The 18,837-nt window shown below is 37.1% G+C and overlaps 2 protein-coding genes and 1 pseudogene across 2 annotated transcripts; all 3 read right to left on the bottom strand.

The window, feature by feature from the left end:
• Positions 1 to 8: 8 nt before the first annotated feature.
• LOC112170332 (TMV resistance protein N) lies at positions 9 to 2,083 on the bottom strand. Its single transcript, XM_024307587.2, has 3 exons — positions 1,948 to 2,083; positions 1,560 to 1,838; positions 9 to 1,474 (listed from the first exon to the last, which is right to left on the bottom strand). Exons 1-3 carry the CDS (start codon positions 2,041 to 2,043, stop codon positions 614 to 616), a joined length of 1,236 nt encoding a protein of 411 aa, XP_024163355.1. The 5' UTR covers positions 2,044 to 2,083; the 3' UTR covers positions 9 to 613.
• A 490-nt stretch (positions 2,084 to 2,573) lies between these two features.
• Positions 2,574 to 5,401, bottom strand: LOC121048969 (disease resistance protein RUN1-like). The gene is made up of 3 exons (XM_040509643.1): positions 4,253 to 5,401; positions 3,435 to 3,936; positions 2,574 to 3,193 (listed from the first exon to the last, which is right to left on the bottom strand). The coding sequence occupies exons 2-3, from the start codon at positions 3,626 to 3,628 to the stop codon at positions 2,605 to 2,607; spliced, it is 783 nt and encodes a 260-aa protein (XP_040365577.1). The 5' UTR covers positions 3,629 to 3,936; positions 4,253 to 5,401; the 3' UTR covers positions 2,574 to 2,604.
• A 564-nt stretch (positions 5,402 to 5,965) lies between these two features.
• LOC112170330 lies at positions 5,966 to 9,686 on the bottom strand (annotated as a pseudogene).
• Positions 9,687 to 18,837: the final 9,151 nt, after the last annotated feature.

Here is an 18,837-nt window from a genome sequence, read left to right on the forward strand (position 1 = left end):
TATCATACGGACCCCACACTTCCTCACTCACCCGCAGACCGCAGTCCAATAAAAAAAGGAATTCAAGCTGAAAGTAGATATCCTGCCACTCGCATTTTCTAGAGAATCCATCACGGGGCACATAGAAGAACCAAATGTGATCAAACACAAGTTGACCACACTTTTCCCCAAGAGCTAGAGGAACGTGACCCATGGATTCCATTGGCTCTCAAGTAGCATCCAACGAACCTAAGACCCGAGCCTTGGGATGGTTTGAGGGGTCCAAAAACGACACAGATGGTGAATCCCATCCACTTGTTAGTAAACCAACCTGGAAACAGCTCTACAGTTATCAAGGACCCCACACTTTGGTGACTGTAACACTCTGGAATTTCATCTCCAGGAGCAACAAAGTGAAATCTATTATCACGGTTAGCGTGTTAGCAATGAAAGTGCTGTACTCTTACAGCTTTCACTCTCCACCATTTTCAAACAGTCAACCCCCATCAATTTTCCTATTTGATTGGACAATGTGTCTAATGAAATGCAGTTATTGATGTTTACCCATGAACGAGTTGGAAGCTTTGACAATTTCTGAAGCTTGCGGCACCAATTCAAGTGAATAAATTCAAGTCTAGAGAGTTGGGCCAATGCTCTCAGGTAGTCTAACAAATTGATTTTTGCTCAAATCTAAATCTCTTAGCAAGGACAAGCATCCAAAATCACTGGGGATTTCAGAAAGATTGCAGTCACTTAGATCCAGTTTGGTTAATGAATGCATACCAGACAAACTAGCCAACGACAATCCTGCTGGAATGTGACTTCTTTCTCGAAAAAACTGAAAAGGGTTGAACGACGTCATATTCCATGATTTAGGTGACTGCCCTTTACATCCACCAAGAGATAATTCTTCGAGGTTCTTCAAAAGACCAATAAAGGAGGGCACTTCTCTTAAGCCACTTCCACTCACATCAAGCTTCTCCAAACAGGCAACAAGACCCAACTCATCTGGCAATTTATCAAGCTTTGAGCAACCAGAAAGATTGAGATATTTAAGAGATTTTAAGCCACCTACACTGCTTGGAAGACACACATGATGTTTGCAATCTCTCAAGGACATAGAAACAAGTCCTTCAAGCATCCCAATAGAGCAAGGTAGTTCTCGTATAGAAGTTCCACTTGCATCAACTTTGACCAAACTTTCTAAATGACCCATGTCATTTGGTAGTTTTTTAAGCTTTGAGCAACCAGAAAGATTAAGAACTTTGAGAGATTTTAAGCCACGTACACTGCTTGCAAAATGCACGAGATTCTTGCACTCTTTTAAGTTCAGTATCGTAAGTTTTTCAAGCACTTCAACTCCTGGGTCAACCTCACATAATCTTGTACAACTTCCTAGAAACAGAAGCTCAAGATGTGGCATACCTTGAAAGTTTGGGGTGTTGACAAGATTCAAAGAGTTGCTGAGTTTAAGGGTTTTCAAATTGTATAAAGGCTGTCAAGTAAAAGCATAAGAAAATTAGCTTTATATTCAACAATTTCTTCATTAAGTAATCAAATATTATGCAAGTACTTGATACCTCTATTTCCAACGGAAAAAGTTCAATGCAACTATGGCACATGTTATGTTCTTGTAGCTTCTCAGGGTTGAAATGCGCTGGGAGAGATTTCAAGGGATACCCAGTCCATTTAAGAATTTGTAAACTATTAGGAAGATAATCAAGCCCATTCAATAGGTTCCCATTCTCAATGACAAGGTATCTCAATCTATTCATCATTGAAAAGGATTTAGCACTCACGTCCACCTTTACTCCAGACACAGTGGAGTCCAGAACAATGACATCTATTGCTTCTGTTCCCTATTAAAAACCACCAATAAAAAATATTAGGACTAAGAAATTGAGAATATTAGACTAACTTGTCATTAGGAAATGGTAACTAAAATTGTTCTTGTACTAAATCTCTTACAGTATTTTTGGTCAAGACATGTTTGATGTCTTCAGGAAGCAATAACCTACTGCGCCTGCCTGGCTCATTTGGAGATTCCCGACCGACAATTTCCATGCTTTTGTGAGGCAATTATGAAGATTTTGCCATGTTTTTGCCCAATTTCTGCCATTTTCACATACCTTGCCTACACCAAATCAGTGTAAACTCGAAAACCCAAAACCCAGTCTAGGCAACTGCCTAATCTGGGCTCTATGTAAATCCGCCCCTGCGACCCATTTCTTGGATCAAATCATGCATCCGTAGTCTTCCATGTGAAACAGTCAAGAGAGATCTTTAGGTAAGAACTTTTATTCCAATAATTGCAGAGACATCGCAACTGATCAACATTTCTGTTACTCGATCTTTTTTCTTTCCGCAAAAGAAGCATGAAATGTCTAGGAATACTCTCTTCTCTTCATCATCTAGACCATCATAACCTATTTTAAGTATGTCAAAAATTTCCAAGTTACAAACTCTTCCTAGTTTTCTTAATGCACTGTTCCATTCACTTAGATCTCTTCCATGCAAAAAAGAACCCAGTACTTCAAGAGCTAAAGGAAGACCTTTGGCATAATTTATAACAGATTTAGACAAACCAAGAAACTGTTCTTCAGGGTAATCTTTTTTGAATGCTTTCTAGCTGAAAAGCTGAAGAGAATCATCATTATTAAATTCCTCGACCTTCAATCTTCTCTCCACTCCATGTTCGATCAACAAATGCTCATTTCTAGTTGTGATGAGAACTCTACTCCCTGAACCAAACCACTCTTGGTTTCCTGCCAAATATTTCAAATGGATAGAGCGGTTCACATCATCGAGAATGAGAACAACTCTTTTGTGGCCTAACAACCTCCTTATTATGGTGGCTCCTTCATGAATGTCTGATATGTCAGCCTTTTTTGTCCAAATTCCAGAGAGAAGTTGCTTTTGTAGTTTAAGTAGACCACTTTTTCCCACGGAGCTTCTAACATCGGTAAGAAGGAAACTAAATTCAAATTCACGAGAGATTCTCTCATACACCACTCTTACCATAGTTGTCTTACCAATCCTGCCCATTCCCCATATCCCAGTGAAACGGACGTCATCCACCCCTACACCTAAAAGCAAATTGAGTGGCTGCAATCTGGAGTAAATTCCAACTAGATTTTCTGCAAAACTGAATGATGTAGGTTGCAGTTTTTTCCATATTACTTCAACAATATCTCTAATGAGCTTTGATTCATACCTACAATACAGAATAGACCAAACTCATCAGTTTATTGATATGAAGATTTAGTTTATGAAAATGTATCTGCATTGGACTCGATTTCTTTTATATTTTTGTAGTGACATTTAAAGAGCATCAGAAGCTCAATTGATCATCTGCCTATGTTACTTCTGAATAACATAATGAAGAGCGCAAAAATTAATTATTTGAAAATTAATGCAATGGAAAGAGACAAAAAAGAAAAAGAGTATTTGTATACCATTCCTTTGAATTCCACCCAGAGAAAGTTGCCACTTCAGTTAAAGCATATCTCCAGCTTTGCACTTTCTCTTTGTCATCCCTAAACCTTTCTTCATGATTAGCAAAGGCTTCTCCAAAACTCCCTGTTTGCTTTCGTACATCAGAGGGATCAACATCATAGAAAATTGGCAGCACAGGTCCTCTTGCTTTCATGCATTCAAGAATTCTTACAAGTTCATCCAAGCACCATGTTGCCGATGCATAATTTTGTGAGAGAACAATGAGAGCAAATCTTGATTCTTCAATTGCAGCAAAACGTGCCGGAGAAATAGCTTCCCCTTTGTGAAGTTCAGGATCATCCCTGAAAGTTGTGATTCCATGATGATACAATGCAGTGTATAGATGGTCTGTAAAAGTCTTTCGAGTATCCTCGGCTCCTCGCCTCTAAAACTCAAAGACATCATATTTCCACCGAGGAGGTGAAGAACTCTCTGTGCTCATTTCCAATTGAACCTACTGTCCTGTTGCATAGAAAATAGAAATAATGATGGATTTCTTTGTAAATCCACTATATATGAACATTCATTCTAATATACGAATCGAATATGAAGTGACAAACATTAGTTGCTTTGCTTTTTGGTCGGAAATTAATTTGATCACAAGTAATTTTGAATAGAAATTCATAAACAATTGGCATTAAAGCCTCTTTTACAATAAATCATCAGCAGATCTGCTGAAATACTAGGGAAAAAAAAAAAAAAAACACCAAATATTATACTGGAAGGAATAGTAGATATATAGCAAAACAACGTAAGGAGAAATTAATGGAGCTTTAACCTGAGTTTGGGGTCAATTTGAAGTTGAGGTTCAGTCGTCACTCTTCAAATATGGGAATCACGTAGCAGCAGTACTTGAACAGAAAATATAACAAGATGTAGATTTAGTGAGATTAGAGAGAGACTAGCAGAAAGAGATGGGTGAGGATGGATCTAGATCGTGAAAGACTTTAGCAGGAGGAGACTCCAGTCTTCAGACTTTACCAGTCAATCAATGCGATCCAAGTCAGCTGGGGCCCACCGCATTTGTTTTGTTGTTGCAAGCAGGCTCGAACCTATGTCAATCGCTCACGTTACCTTTTGACAAAAGGACGATAAAACAACTAGTGGGGTTGCCTTTAACAAGAGGGAAAGAGAAAATAAGTTCGGATTCCCTCATGTCATCCTCGCTCTTCATGTTCTTTCCAAGAGCCTTGCAAAAGAGTTTGGGTTTTTCCGTTTATTGCCCATTGATTTATGCTCATTATATATCATGAAAATAAAGCGGGTTAGTCCACAAGCGAATGGGCACTGCCCATCAGCTATGGCAGCAGTTGTGGGGGTGCGGAGGCCAAACCCGATAAACTGCTACTATGTTTGGAAGACGCAACATTAGGCAACATCTTTAAAACTTAAAAGCTCCACTGAGAACTAGCCTGAGCAGTCAGTTTCGTCGAGTATGGGTGATTCCAAACTGGATGAGCTGGGAAAGGTTCAGCAGATTTTCTCCATTCTCTAATATTTTTCTTCTGTCATAACTAATGATAATCCTTCAATTAATTTTTATTTTTATTCTATGACTTCCATATACATTCATTTGTTCTCCTTTCCTCCTATTCATCATCCTTCTGCACCAATCCTGTTCTTATCATTCACACATTTTCACCTCAGACCTCACTTAGAAACAAAAATAAGAACATTACCAGACAGAACCTCAACTACAATATTATGCTCTCTCAATAGACAACTATAATATGTTGCATAAAGTATTCCATGGTACCTCCATTCTCTTCATTCTCCAAATCCCACAGTAGAGAAACCAAGTTCAACAAAAGATATTAAGCCCTCTTTATACACATCTATGGGATGTATCGAGCACATGCACTTCACTCCTCCACTCTAATCAATGATGCCAATCTCTCCAATTCAAACCATGACCTTGTTAATTATTACCTGAAAGAAAAAAAGAACTTGAGCGCAATTTCTAGTGTTAGATTCAGAGTTTCTCCTAAAACAATAAAAGTAAGAACCAAAACTATGATGAAATAATAGACTGAAGTCACTGAACCACAAATCCCATAGATAACCACGCAAGAGCGTATCAGGTATTTTTGCCAGTCCACAGATGCCAGCAGAACAATAAAGACAAGGGGAAAGAGAGCTTCCTATAATTTTTATTTTTTGGACAATGCAAATCCAATAATTTTAAGGAAGCCACTAATAACATTTTTGTTTCGTATTAAGGAAAGAAAAGGAGATGAGTGAAAAAGGGGTGGGGGAGAGGATGAGAGTACATAAAATAAAAAAAACAAAAAACCATTCGAACTTTGTTCTTATTAATAAAAAAGTCGTGTCTCCCTTTTTCTTCCTCTTCAAAAATCATAAACATAAACCAAAAAGGTTCTTACAATTGATAAGCAACAATTTCTCCACATGCCAAAGAAAAAAATTTCCCAACTTGCCTCTCATTCATTACCATCAAGAAGAATGAAGTATACTAACCTTTCTCCACCTCTCATCTGCTGGTTTTGTCAAGAACCTCAATGAATCTCTTTGGGATCCCCTATTGTTCAATCAAGTGTGTTACCAGATTCTCAATCACTCCACCTTGAACCAGAACCTCCTGCCCCTTCTTACCTAAAGGAAAAACACAAGTGTATCATCAGTAATTCTCAGAAGGAATCCTCATAATGTGACAATAAATATTATCCCCAGACAATCAAATCGACTAGACAGCATTTGGAGTATGGGAGAAAGGTTGTTATATGTGTATATATACAAGTACATGTGTAAACCATAATTCAATATTAAAAAATAATAATAAGTACATAAAATTAAAAAAAAATATACAAACAATCACTTCTATGTCACATGAAAAAAATATATAAATAAACGCATAATCTACACTAAAATTTTCACAAATGTTAACCGGTCTAATAAAATACTGCAGTCCACATAATGAGTCAAGAGAGAAAAGATACTCAAAAAACTAATTCAGTGTGAATATTTGTGCCACACAGTACACACCTGGTAGTTCTGCCACCGTTGTACTGCAAGCAAACTTCTTTTGCAGCTCTGATGCCAAAGCTTCAGGATCCACTAAAAATGTTTCCAGTCCTGATAACTTAGTCATTTTCTTATTACCTTGCCGCCTTTCTGTCATTATCTGGACTGTTTTCAGACACCTTTACGAACAACCGAATCATTTCCCCTTGACACAATGTGATGGGCTTGCATCCGGTTCACAAATGCTGCTCCTATGTCTCTTTTATGGATTTCTGTAGGGTATGTTGAACCTTTCTTTATGGCCCCCTTGAACAGTGCATCACACAATATTGCATCCAAAATCACAATGGATTTATCTGTCGGCTTAACCAAGTTTTCCTTTTCAACATATTTAAACACAATGTCAGTGGCATCCGAAGCACTGTAATGCTCGCCTGTGCACCTACAGAAGCATCTACTGGGTTTGCATGTACACTTGGTTTATAGATCTCAGCCACTTCAAGGATTTTGACCGACCGACTTTCACTGACAGCAGGAATACCAGTTTGAACAGCTTCTTCAACTTGTCGTTTCTCTGGCTTGAAAGATGAGTAATCTGGATGGCTGCGGTTAACAGAAAGTAATACAGACTCCTTATATTTATCTTCCTTCACTCTAATCTGCAGAGATGTTTGGGTGCCAACATTAAGAAAACCAACAGCGAAGACAATATGGATTTAAATCACAGGAAGCTTACTTCAACCAGTCTCTGTCACTCTCTACTCTGGCTACAAACCTCAGCCCCTTTTAGAATGTATCAGAGAGTTAAGCTGAGATATGAAAGAGTCTCTACAGTTGTCACAAGTTACTACTACCAAATACACTAAACTGAAGAAAGTTTACACAGTGGTCTTCTATTGTATAGATCATTATTAACAAGATTCGGAAGTCTTCACAAGTTGCCACTACCAAATACACTAAACAGAAGAAAGTTTAAACAGTAGTTGTGCATGAATCATTATTAAACTAAACTGACAAAGTTTGCACATGTCTAAAAGTTTAAACAACCCAATTATATACTATGACTATCAAATACAATGAAGAATCACTAAAAAGAAAAAATACTGCTGAATAATAAGGTAAAGGTTATTGACTATACAACTGGTTATTTGTAACAAAAGATTCTATAGTTTTTTAACTCATATGTATTAACTTCAGAAAGCTCATACAAATTTGGCATAAAATACTTTTACAAACATATACAAAGGGAGAATTTGAGTGGAGGTAAAACCAATAATGCCTTTCCTGATGCTCAAAATCATTTCAACAATTTTGTGCATACTTCTCAAATACTATAACCCAATTCTTCAGGAAGCCTTAATATAATAAAGATTTATACTATAACTTGATCAGTAATTGGTAGAAATATAAAAGAAAAATGAAATTTTCAAATATTGTCAAGGATACAGAGCAACAAAACCATGCATTAATACATAAAGGTGCTGATGGCTGACAACACCATAAGGATGTGCGGAATGTGTTCAGAATCAAAACTACCAAAATACCAATATAGATAACCCTCAAAATGACTAGGTTAAAACTGAAAAAGTGGTCACTTATGAGAAAGAGGAAAATGAAAGCATAACGCAACAATCCTGTAGAACATTTAGCTTGCAACCACTTTGATAATTTCTTGTATGATGATTTCTTGATGTCTAGTGTGATGCCTGAGGGCCTACAAGGTAAAACATAGTTTTATGTTTGACCTGCAGAACCACAAAACCAATCACAAGTTCTTATAAATGAAGTATATGCACAAAGAGGGTAGAGAGAGATCATGCAAAGTTTCACAAAGATTATATCTTTACCATACCATAGAGTGCTTCCAGGCATGAGAAGGTCTTTGTCTTTGACAGTTGTATGCAATGCTTGCAAAAGGCATTTTTCCAAAAGCATGTCCACATCCTCAGCAGAAAGAGGATATTGATCCTCCCCAGTCGACTGATCAGCAGAATCATCATCTGTTAGCTTCAGATCACCTACATTTGCAGTTACTTCCTCAGCAATCTCATTCCTAACATCAATCGGTGCAACCGAAGCAGAACTTGGTTCAGACTGCACATCAGCAACATCAACATGTTTCCCCATTTCTTTATCATCAATGCCATTCAGTTGATCATGTGATCCATCATTTGCACCATTATATGAATCAGAAATTTGAGCTGATGACAAGGTAGGATCCTCAAAAACAGCATCTTCTCAGAAACCTGCATTTGGCACATAAGGGCCCTCAACTGATTCCCTGAAAAAAAAATATTCCATAACAATGTTAACCAACAGAAATTTTTTCTGTGTTGATCATATGATTCATATCTCTATGTCAATTCCCACAGATACTTACCAAAGTAAGTCACCATAATAGTGAGCAATTTTTAAGGCTTTTCCACGCAACCCAGCTTTTAATGCTTCTGTGCAGCTCATAGTAGTAGTTCCCACCTGTAAAGATATTGACCAGTAAGAAGATTATGACCAATCTTTAGTTACATAAATAGATGAACCAACGGTTGTCTCAAAACATAGCATATACCATTTGCACAGAAGCTTACAGCAATGGGAGCTGGATTTCCTGGAACTTTAACCGCCCATGCTATAAATGATGGTAGACCTTCAGCAGCTATGCTGATACCAGGAAACATCAAATCCGCCCCTCCAATAACATATCGAGAAACCTCGCCCCCTTTCAGCATGAAAGAAGGCAATATATCAGGGACCTTCCAGAGGGCATAAACTGAAACAGAAAACAATCAACCAAACAAAGCTGTAAATAACTTGCAGATATGCTAGCAGAGCTTTTTCATATTTTCATTGCCCAAAGCAGGAAGTGAGATTAATGCCTATGTTATGTTGACCCAATATTTCTATTCCTCTCAAATAGTCTTGAGACCCATTTAAGGTCAAGCTAAGACCAATGTCATTCAAAATAACTAATTAGTCAAGTGTGGCAGACCACATACTACAAAAAAGGGAAAGAAAGGAAAAAAATATGCAAGACATGCAAGAAGAAATAAGGACAAGAGAACGGAAAACAAGGACATGATAACTGTGGGAAATATTTCTCTGCCACGCCCGTCAATATCAAAAAACATAGGAAAGCCTCCCTCTATGCCATATACAAGGACTTGATTTTGATACTTTGAAACCTTTAACTCCACCTAGAGATTAATTCGATACAAAATATACAGTAGTCAGTAACTAACATTATCATAGTAGTGTTGACGGCCTCGCTTGGTATTGCCAGTACTACTAGATGCTGCATCATCATCATCATAGTAGTGTTGAAGGCCTTGCTTGGTACTGCTCTGCTTCAATAATGTTTCCCAAAGCTCCTCAACATCCCCCTCATATATCATACGGACCCACATTTCTTCACTTGCACAATTTCATCACCAAATTTTTCCACCTGATACATGGATTTAAATGAGAATACAAGCTCATAGTAGATATCCTGCCACACTTGTTTACAGCATTCATCACGGTGCACATAGAAGAACCAAATGTGATCCGAAACAGGTTGACCCCACTTTCCCCCAAACAATATACCAAAAGGCCCCAAGAATTGTCCGTTGACCCTCAGTGAGCAACTAACGGACCACTCGGCCAAAGGCGGGAGTGGTTTCAGGAGTCCAAAAACAACACACAAGGCGAATCCCATAAACTTGTTACTAAACCAACCTGGATGCAGCAGTACAATTATCAGAGACCCCACTCTTTGGTAATTGTCCCACTCAGGAATTTCATTTCCAGGAGCAACAAAGTGAAATCTAGCTTTTTCAGGATGTACAAAAGAACCACATTGTTGAAACTTCAGGTAGCATGTTAGCAATGAAAGTGCTATACTCTTACATCTTTCATTCTTCACCAGTTCGAAACAGTTAACACATGTTGCTTCTAGCACCGCATTGCTTTGTCCTATTGGATTGGACAATGTATCTAATGAAGAGCACTTATGCCACTTCCACTCGCATCAAGCTTCTCCAAACAGGCAACAAGACCCAACTCATCTGGCAATATATCAAGCTTTGAGCAACCAGAAAGATTGAGATCTTTGAGAGATTTTAAGCCACTTACACTGCTTGGAAGACACACAAGATGTTTGCAATCTCTCAAGGACATAGAAACAAGTCCTTCAAGCATGCCAATAGAGCAAGGTAGTTCTCGTATAGAAGTTCCACTCACATCAAACTCTTCCAAACACGCTACATGTCCTCTGGCAATTTGTCAAGCTTTGAGCAACCAGAAATATTAACAACTTTGAGAGATTTTAAGCCACCTACACTAATTGGAAGACACACGAGATCTTTGCAATCTTCCATTTTGAGCAGAGGAAGTATTTCAAGCATTCCAATAGAGAAAGGTAATTTTCTTATGCCAGTGCCATTCACTTGAAGCTCCTCCAAACTTTCTAAATGACCCACGTCATCCGGTAGTTTTTTAAGCTTTGAGCAACCAGAAAGATTAAGAACCTTGAGAGATTTTAAGCCACGTACACTGCTTGCAAAATGCACGAGATTCTTGCAATCTTTTAAGTTCAGCATCGTAAGTCTTTCAAGCACTTCAACTCCTGGGTCAACCTCATACAATCTTGTACAACCATCAAGAAACAGAAGATCAAGATACGGCATAACTTGAAAGTTTGGGGTGTTGACAAGATTCAAAGAGTTGCTGAGTTTAATGGTTTTCAACTGGTATAAATACTGTCAAGTAAAAGCATAAGAAAATTAGCTTTTTATATTCAACGATTTCTTCTGTAAGTAATGAAATAATATGCAACTTAGTACTTGATACCTTTATTCCCAACAGAAAATGTTCAATGCAACTATGGCACATGTTCAGTTCTAGTAGCTTCTCAGGGTTAAAATGTGATGGGAGAGATTTCAGGGGATATCCTGTCCATTCAAGAATTCATAAACTATTAGGGAGACATTCAAGCCCATTTGATAGGTTCCCATTCTTAATGATAAGGTATCTCAATCTGTTCATCATCGAAAAGGATTTAGCATTCACGTCCACCTTTACTCTAGGCTCACTTGAGTCGAGAACAATGCCTTCTATTGCTTCAGTTCCCTATTAAACATCACCAATATAAAATATTAGGGCTAAGAAATTAAGAATATTAGACTACCTTTTCATTAGCAAATATAACTAAAGTTGTCTTAAACTAAATCTCTTACAGTATTTTGTCAAGACGTGTTTGACGTCTTCAGGAAGCCATAACCTACTGCGCCTGCCTGGCTCGTTAGAAGATTCCCAGCGGACAATTTCCCGACCCATTTCTTGGAGCAAATCGTGCATTCGTAGTCTTCCATATGAAACAGTCAAGAGAGATTTTCTGGTAAGAACTTGTATTCCAATAATCGCAGCAAAATCACAACGGTTCAATACTTGAATGGTCCACATCATCGAGAATGAGAAGAACTTTTCTGTGGCGTAGCAACCTCCTTATTATGGTGGCTCCTTCATGAAGGTCTGATATGTCAGCCTCTTCTGTCCAAATCCCAGAGAGAAGTTGCTTTTGCAGATTAAGTAGACCACTTTTTTCAACTGATTCTCTAACATCAGTAAGAAGGAAACTAACTTCAAATTCACGAGAGATTATCTCATACACCGCTCTTACCATAGTTGTCTTACCAATCCCGCCCATTGCCCATATCCCAATGAAGCAGACATCATCCACCCCTACACCTAAAAGAAAATTGAGTGGCTGCTGGTATCTTGGGTAAATTCCAACTAGATTTCTTGCATAACTGAACGATGTAGATTGCAATTTTCCCCATATAACTTGAACAATATCTCTGATGAGCTTTGATTCATACCTACAACACAGAATAGACTAAACTCATCAGGTTATTGATATGAAGATTCAGTTTATGAAAATGTATCCACATTAGACTTGATTTCTTATATATTCTGAGAATGACATTTAAAAAGCCTCATAAGCTCAATTGGTCATCTGCCTATATTATTTTTGAACAATATAATAAAGATTAAACAGTGCAAAATCAACTATTGTAAATTAATGAAATGGAAAGAGACAAAAAGAAAAGAGTATATGCATACTGTTCCTTTGAATTCCACCCTGAGAAACTTGCCACTTCTGTTAAAGCATATCTCCACCTTTGCACTTGCTCTTCGTCATCCCAAAACCTTTTTTCATGATTTTCGAAGGCTTTTTTAAAACTCCTTGTTTGCTTTCGTACATCAGAGGGATCGACATCATAGAAAATTGGCAGCACCGTTTCTCTTGCTTTCATGCATTCAAGAATTCTTACAAGTTCATCCAAGCATCATGTTGACGATGCATAATTTTGTGAGAGAACAACGAGGGCAAATTTTTATTTTTCAATTGCAGCAGAAAGTGCTGGAGAAATAGCTTCCCCTTCGTGAATTTCAGGATCATCCCTGAAAGTTGTGATTCCTTTGTCATCCAATGCAGTGTATAGATGGTCTGTAAAACCCTTTCGAGTATCCTCGCCTCTAAAACTCAAAAAGACATCATATTTCCACCGAGGAGTTGAGGAGCTCTCTGTGCTCATTTCCAATTGAACCTACTGTCCTGCTGCATAGAAAATAGAAATAATGATGGATTTCTTTGTAAATCCACTATATATGAACATTCATTCTAATAAACGAATCGACAAACATTAGTTGCTTTGCTTTGTGGTGGGAAACTAATTTTATTATAAGAAAATTTGAATAGAAATTCATCGACAATTGGCATTGAAGCCTCTTTTACAATAAATCATCAGCAGAGATGCAGAAATACTAGCAAAGAAAAAGACCAAATATTATGCTGAAAAATAAAGATAAATGAAGCTTTAACCTGAGTTTGGGGTCAATTTGAAGTTGCGGTTCAGACTTCAAACATTCGAATCACGATTCACGAAGCAGCAGTAGTTGATCGATAAATGAACAGGTATTGCTTAATTTGTCCCGATAAGCAGTAGTTGATCGATCGAGAAGCAAGCAAGCAACGGGCGAGACTGGCAGAAGACTGGCTCAGAGAAAACTACAAAAGGATAGAATGATATCCTTGCTTAATTTCTCCGAAAACAGAAATGTATTTCCCAGTGAGGTTCCTTTTTGACCCAAAAAAAAAAAAAAAAAAAAAAAGTGTTTCCTTTTTCAGTCAAAAAGTATATTTTAGTGTGGTTCCCTGTCTTTTTTTTTTTTTTTTTTTTTTTCTTGAGAGTAAGGCTTAGTTTGGGATCGCTGTGCTGTGAGAAGAAGCACTTCCGAACTTGCTGTAAGAGGAAGCACTTCCGAACTTGCTGTGAGAAGAAGCAGCTGAGGTGTTTGGTAAACTGTTTTTAAAAGTGCTGTGAGAATGAAAAGCAATTTCTAGGTGTGTGGTAAGTTGCAAGACAAAAGTGCTTTGATTGGGTATAATTACCAAAATTGTCATACATGCTAATATATGATACTAAAATCCATAATTTTGTTTTGAGAAATTTTATATACACAATCCTTTATGCTAAATACACATCCCATTTTTTTTTTACATTTTTATATTCCTATTTCACCCCCAACCCTTCTAAGTGAAAAAAAAAAAAAAAAACACTACGATCTTTGACAACAAAGGGAAGGAGATCAGGAGGCATGTGATGATGACGGAGGTGGACAGAGCGAGGCCATGTAGTGGGCAAAGAGAAAAAGGAGGGAGGGGATTGATTAGAAATCCAAATATAAAATTGAAAAATCCATTACAAATACAACTACAAGAATTTCTAATGAAAATTGAAGATCGAATAAGAAATGGAGAATGATAGGCCTTATATGCATCAGGTTTATGAGTTATTGAAGAGCTTGGCCAATAAATATGGTTTCTTAGAACAGTACCATGAATACATTTCCATTGATGTTTGGCAAACACATTCCTGAACCTTGATTTTAATTAATGAATAGTTGGGCTGGGATTGACATTTGTACCAAATGAACCACAGTCAACCTAGGTTGTAAACTAAGCACAAAGTAAGCTTAGATTGTAAAACAACAAAATTAGAAGCTCCTAGAGCAAAGTACTACATTTTCTCGCATCTAAAGTCGACAATGCTCAAGTTCAGAAAACATCTACTAGCACAGAGCACTACAGAGACTACACTCTGTATCTATTCTTAGCACTGCTCTCATCTTGCCTTGCATCTTCCTGCAGAACCAATCAGACCAAAACATAAATTATTACTTATATAACTTAACATGATTTGAATAAATCAACAGATAACATACATGTATAGAAATCCTTACATGAAATATGAACCCTATAGTTTCGTTGCTCTCCAGAATGCCCTTCCACTGTTTTCCAATGCTCACCAGTGCAAGAAAGAGGATATGATATATCTCCAAACTTCAGTTAAGAAAATCCAACTCGTAGGTATAAATAAGTGAAACTTTATGGTGCCCATATTAACCAGTAATACTTGGTTTTTGGGAAAATAGAATGCAAATATGCAAATACCATAAAGCAACAAAGATATAATTTCACAGTAGTTTTTGGGATCTTATATTTACACCTTAGCTGATCAATATTGTATTTGTGCAATAAATGAAAAGGATTGTATGTGATTCGCCTAGAAGTATCTCATCATTTGTAATAAGGAAATAGTTGAAAGGCAATAGGTAGTTGGTGATTAGATAAATGAATTCACTTTGATCAGCCCAACAAACACACAGAGTAGGACATAGCAATTACCTGAGCAGCCTCATTTGCTGCATTCTTGGTCCAAAGAGCAATTTTTTCTTGCCTATTTCTGACATTGACAATTGCTCCACATATTTCATCTCCATGATCAAACTGTTCCCCGATCAGTGCTTGAAGGAATTGTGTCCTAAAACAATCATTTTGATGTAATTATTATTGTAATTATTATTAATCAAAAGGGCAAGTTTATTGTTCATTGCTTATATTTGATATTTGATTGAACAAGGTCCAAGGAATATGAGTTAAAGAGAAAGTAATCTAAAGAGTTAGATGTGTGAGACCTTTACTCTTTCACACTCTTATCCTAAAAGGTTCCTAGTCATAGGATTATCACTTGGACATTGATAATCCGGAAAGACTAGCACATACTATGTATGCTCAATATGGAGGATGATATGTCTCTTGTCATTTGTGTGGAGACACTAATACAAGTATGTGGGTGCTCTTAATTTAAAGAGTACACTGAACGCGATCATTAGAGTTCTTGTATGGAGTCTTACTTACATGTCAAACTTGAACTCTAAATTGCAATAATACAAATTAGTCCTTTGACCTGAGACACCATAGTTGTCTTATGAGTGAATTGATTATTTCTTGATGATGCAATAATATTGTGTCCCTTAATGGATATAATAGATGCATTCATTGGTATAATCAATTCGGTCATGGAGACATGTGAGTGTACAATAAGGAATCTCTATCCTTAAGTAAATAAAGTGTATGTTCAAAGATGTGATTCAATGAGTCTTTGGCCAAAGCATTGAATGAGATTAAAAAGGAGTTTCTAATCACATTCTAAGAATCACATAAGAATGAAAATCACATTAGGGGATTGACATATCAATTCCATACCCCGATGATGTGATTTAGAACATAGTGTTAGAGAATGACCGTATTGTATTGTAATTCCAATTGAATAGGTTCTTTGTCATTCTACATTAACTAGGGTAGTCATGATATGTTGCAAGACGTCACTCATGACTTGTGAAGTCCCCGAGGATTAATAAACATTTATAATCCTAATAACAAGGGAGAATCAAAAATGGAGTTTTTGATTCGTAAACAAAATAGAATGGTTTCTATAAACTTCACTGCCTTGTTAATTAGAACCTAAGAGATCGCACACCATATAAGTGGATCATTGAGATTGTATATGAAGAAGATTAAACAAGAGTTGGTTATGACCAAATAATTAATTAGATTTATTATTTGGACATAATTAGGATTTTCGGGTAAAACCGAACCTATTAGGCCTAAACGATTGTCGGGTTTTTGGTGTGGACTTGGGCTTCACTAAATGAGATTTAAATGAAAGCCCAAGACACATTTTTAGTGCCCAATAACATGTATGGACCAGCCAACATATTGGCTTTATGAAAGCCAATATTTTTCTTTTAGTAATTGGAGTTATTTCCTATTATATAAAAGTGAAAGCATGGACATAATAATAAGAGTGTCTCCACACTATTATTTTCAGCTTTGAGAGAGAGAGAGAGAGAGAGAGTTCTCTCTTGGTCCATCACAAAATTAAAGGAAAGAAGAACACTTGCATAATTTCTTCTTTTCTTTCATCTTTCTTCATCTCTTGATTCACTTGGTGAAGATCCTTAGAGGCCATATCATTTTGTGGCTTTACTTGTTACATCAAAGAGAAGATTACAAGCACAAGAAGGAGTTCTTAATTCAAGGTGCTTCAAGGTGGAGGAAACACACACAAGGAGAGATCAAGGAGAGGAACTTTGGTAGTTCACTTGGATCGGATTAAAATCACGCTCCAAGGGTGAGTAGAACATAAACTACCTCTTTGTTCTTCCTTACTATGCATGCTATGTTTATATACATATCACAATAAGCCAAGATCATGGGTTAAAGGAATGAATTTTATGTTTAGTTAGTAGTTTAATGGTTAAACTAATTCCGCACTAATTAAAAAGTTTTGAAATCCATCCATTCCTTCAGTGCTTGCAACTAGTACCAGTAAATACAAATAATTAGAGGACACATTTAACCATAACTCAACCTAGAACAGCACTTGCAGGTTAGACCATACCGTACACAGCCAGGAATCGTCAGATTTGCCTCTAGAAAAAGTTAAGACCATTTCCCTCCATTAGCACAAACAGGATTCTCAATTAAATTATCACACAGACTTGTACAAAGACCAAAGCATACTCAAAGAAGTCATCCTTCTTACAGCATTCTCAATTAAGAAGCACAAAAATTGATTCAAGTTTACAGCAAAACATTTCCCCGTCCAAACAATCAAACAAACATTTCCCCTTTTTAATTGCACATTTGCAACAATGCAATTCAGGAATCTTCCGTACTTTTCTCCACCCCAGAGTCCCCCCTTCTTTCTCATGTAATTCTCATGGACAGTACACGCCATAAACAATTCTTGCAATGAAAGAGTGGTCCTTCATTTGGCCCGTATATATGAAAGATGAAGAAATCAACTATTGAAAGGCATAAAATACGTTTTGCATTAACAGAAGACAAAAAAAGCTCAAAGAGTGATAAGCCCAAAATCTAGCAAACCCAGAAAAAAAAAATCAAATCTAAATCAGACCAAATATTTCTGTAAAAGAGTTGGTAAGAGGTTTTACCTTTTAGAATTGGGGGACAACGCTGCTCTACCCAGTTTTTGATGAGGATAATTGATGCTTTAACAGTTCAATGACCGTAGAGGAAAAAGAAGGAGACGACAATCACAAATAGAGTTCCTCTCGTGTTTCTGATGAGAACGATACTTCTTAGAGAGAGGAGGGAAGTAGAGGCCCTCTCTTCCCATTTGTTCCGATAAGGATTAGGGATTGACGACAAAGAGAGGAGCAGAAGAACTGAAGAACGATGCATCTGCGAATCTGCGATGAAGAGAGAAGATTGAGTTGCTGGGTTCAACGTGATTTTCAGAAAGGACAGGAACAAAATAAGTAGTTGAATATATTTCATTAAAAGCTCCGTGTTTTGTCGGAGCGGTTCCGCATAAGCAAATCCTAAAAGCTAGGAATTGCTGCTTCTCAGAAACAGCGGTTGGGAGAAGCTACTTCGATCAAAATCAGCTTTAAGGAGTTTTACCAAACAGCTTAGATTAGGCTCAAAAGCACTTTTGATCTCAAAAGCAGCTCAGGAAGCAATGCCAAACTGGGCCTAAGTGTGGTAAAAATGGTGCGGATTCCCTCCTGTTCCTCGCTCTTCATGTAGTATAGTAAGATACTAGAAATGATACCCGCGCATTGCTGCGGGATTTGTTGTTGTTAACAATTTTGTATGCAAGACTTGTTCATGAGTTCATTCATCTAGTTGAAGCATGACAATAAATCGAATGCATTCATTTGTCAAGATCAAGAGACTAGTAATAATGATAACAAATGGCACTCCATTGTATTGTTTTACAGAAGCATCACACAGATGTGAGAGTTTGGATGTATATGTACATGTGACACTCTGCTTCAATATTACAGACCAGATCCAATGATATCATAACATAAGCTTAAGAACACTACTAAACAATAATGGTATCCCACTAATACAAAAAATCATGGATCTCAATCATCTACATGTTCCTTATTTGGTTAAACATTATTGACTAATTTACAACAAAAAGGCAATTGATCAAGGGAGCTTAAGAAATGAGACATGAGAAA

Source organism: Rosa chinensis, chromosome 6 (genome assembly GCF_002994745.2).
Source record: "Rosa chinensis cultivar Old Blush chromosome 6, RchiOBHm-V2, whole genome shotgun sequence".
NCBI lineage: Eukaryota > Viridiplantae > Streptophyta > Magnoliopsida > Rosales > Rosaceae > Rosa > Rosa chinensis.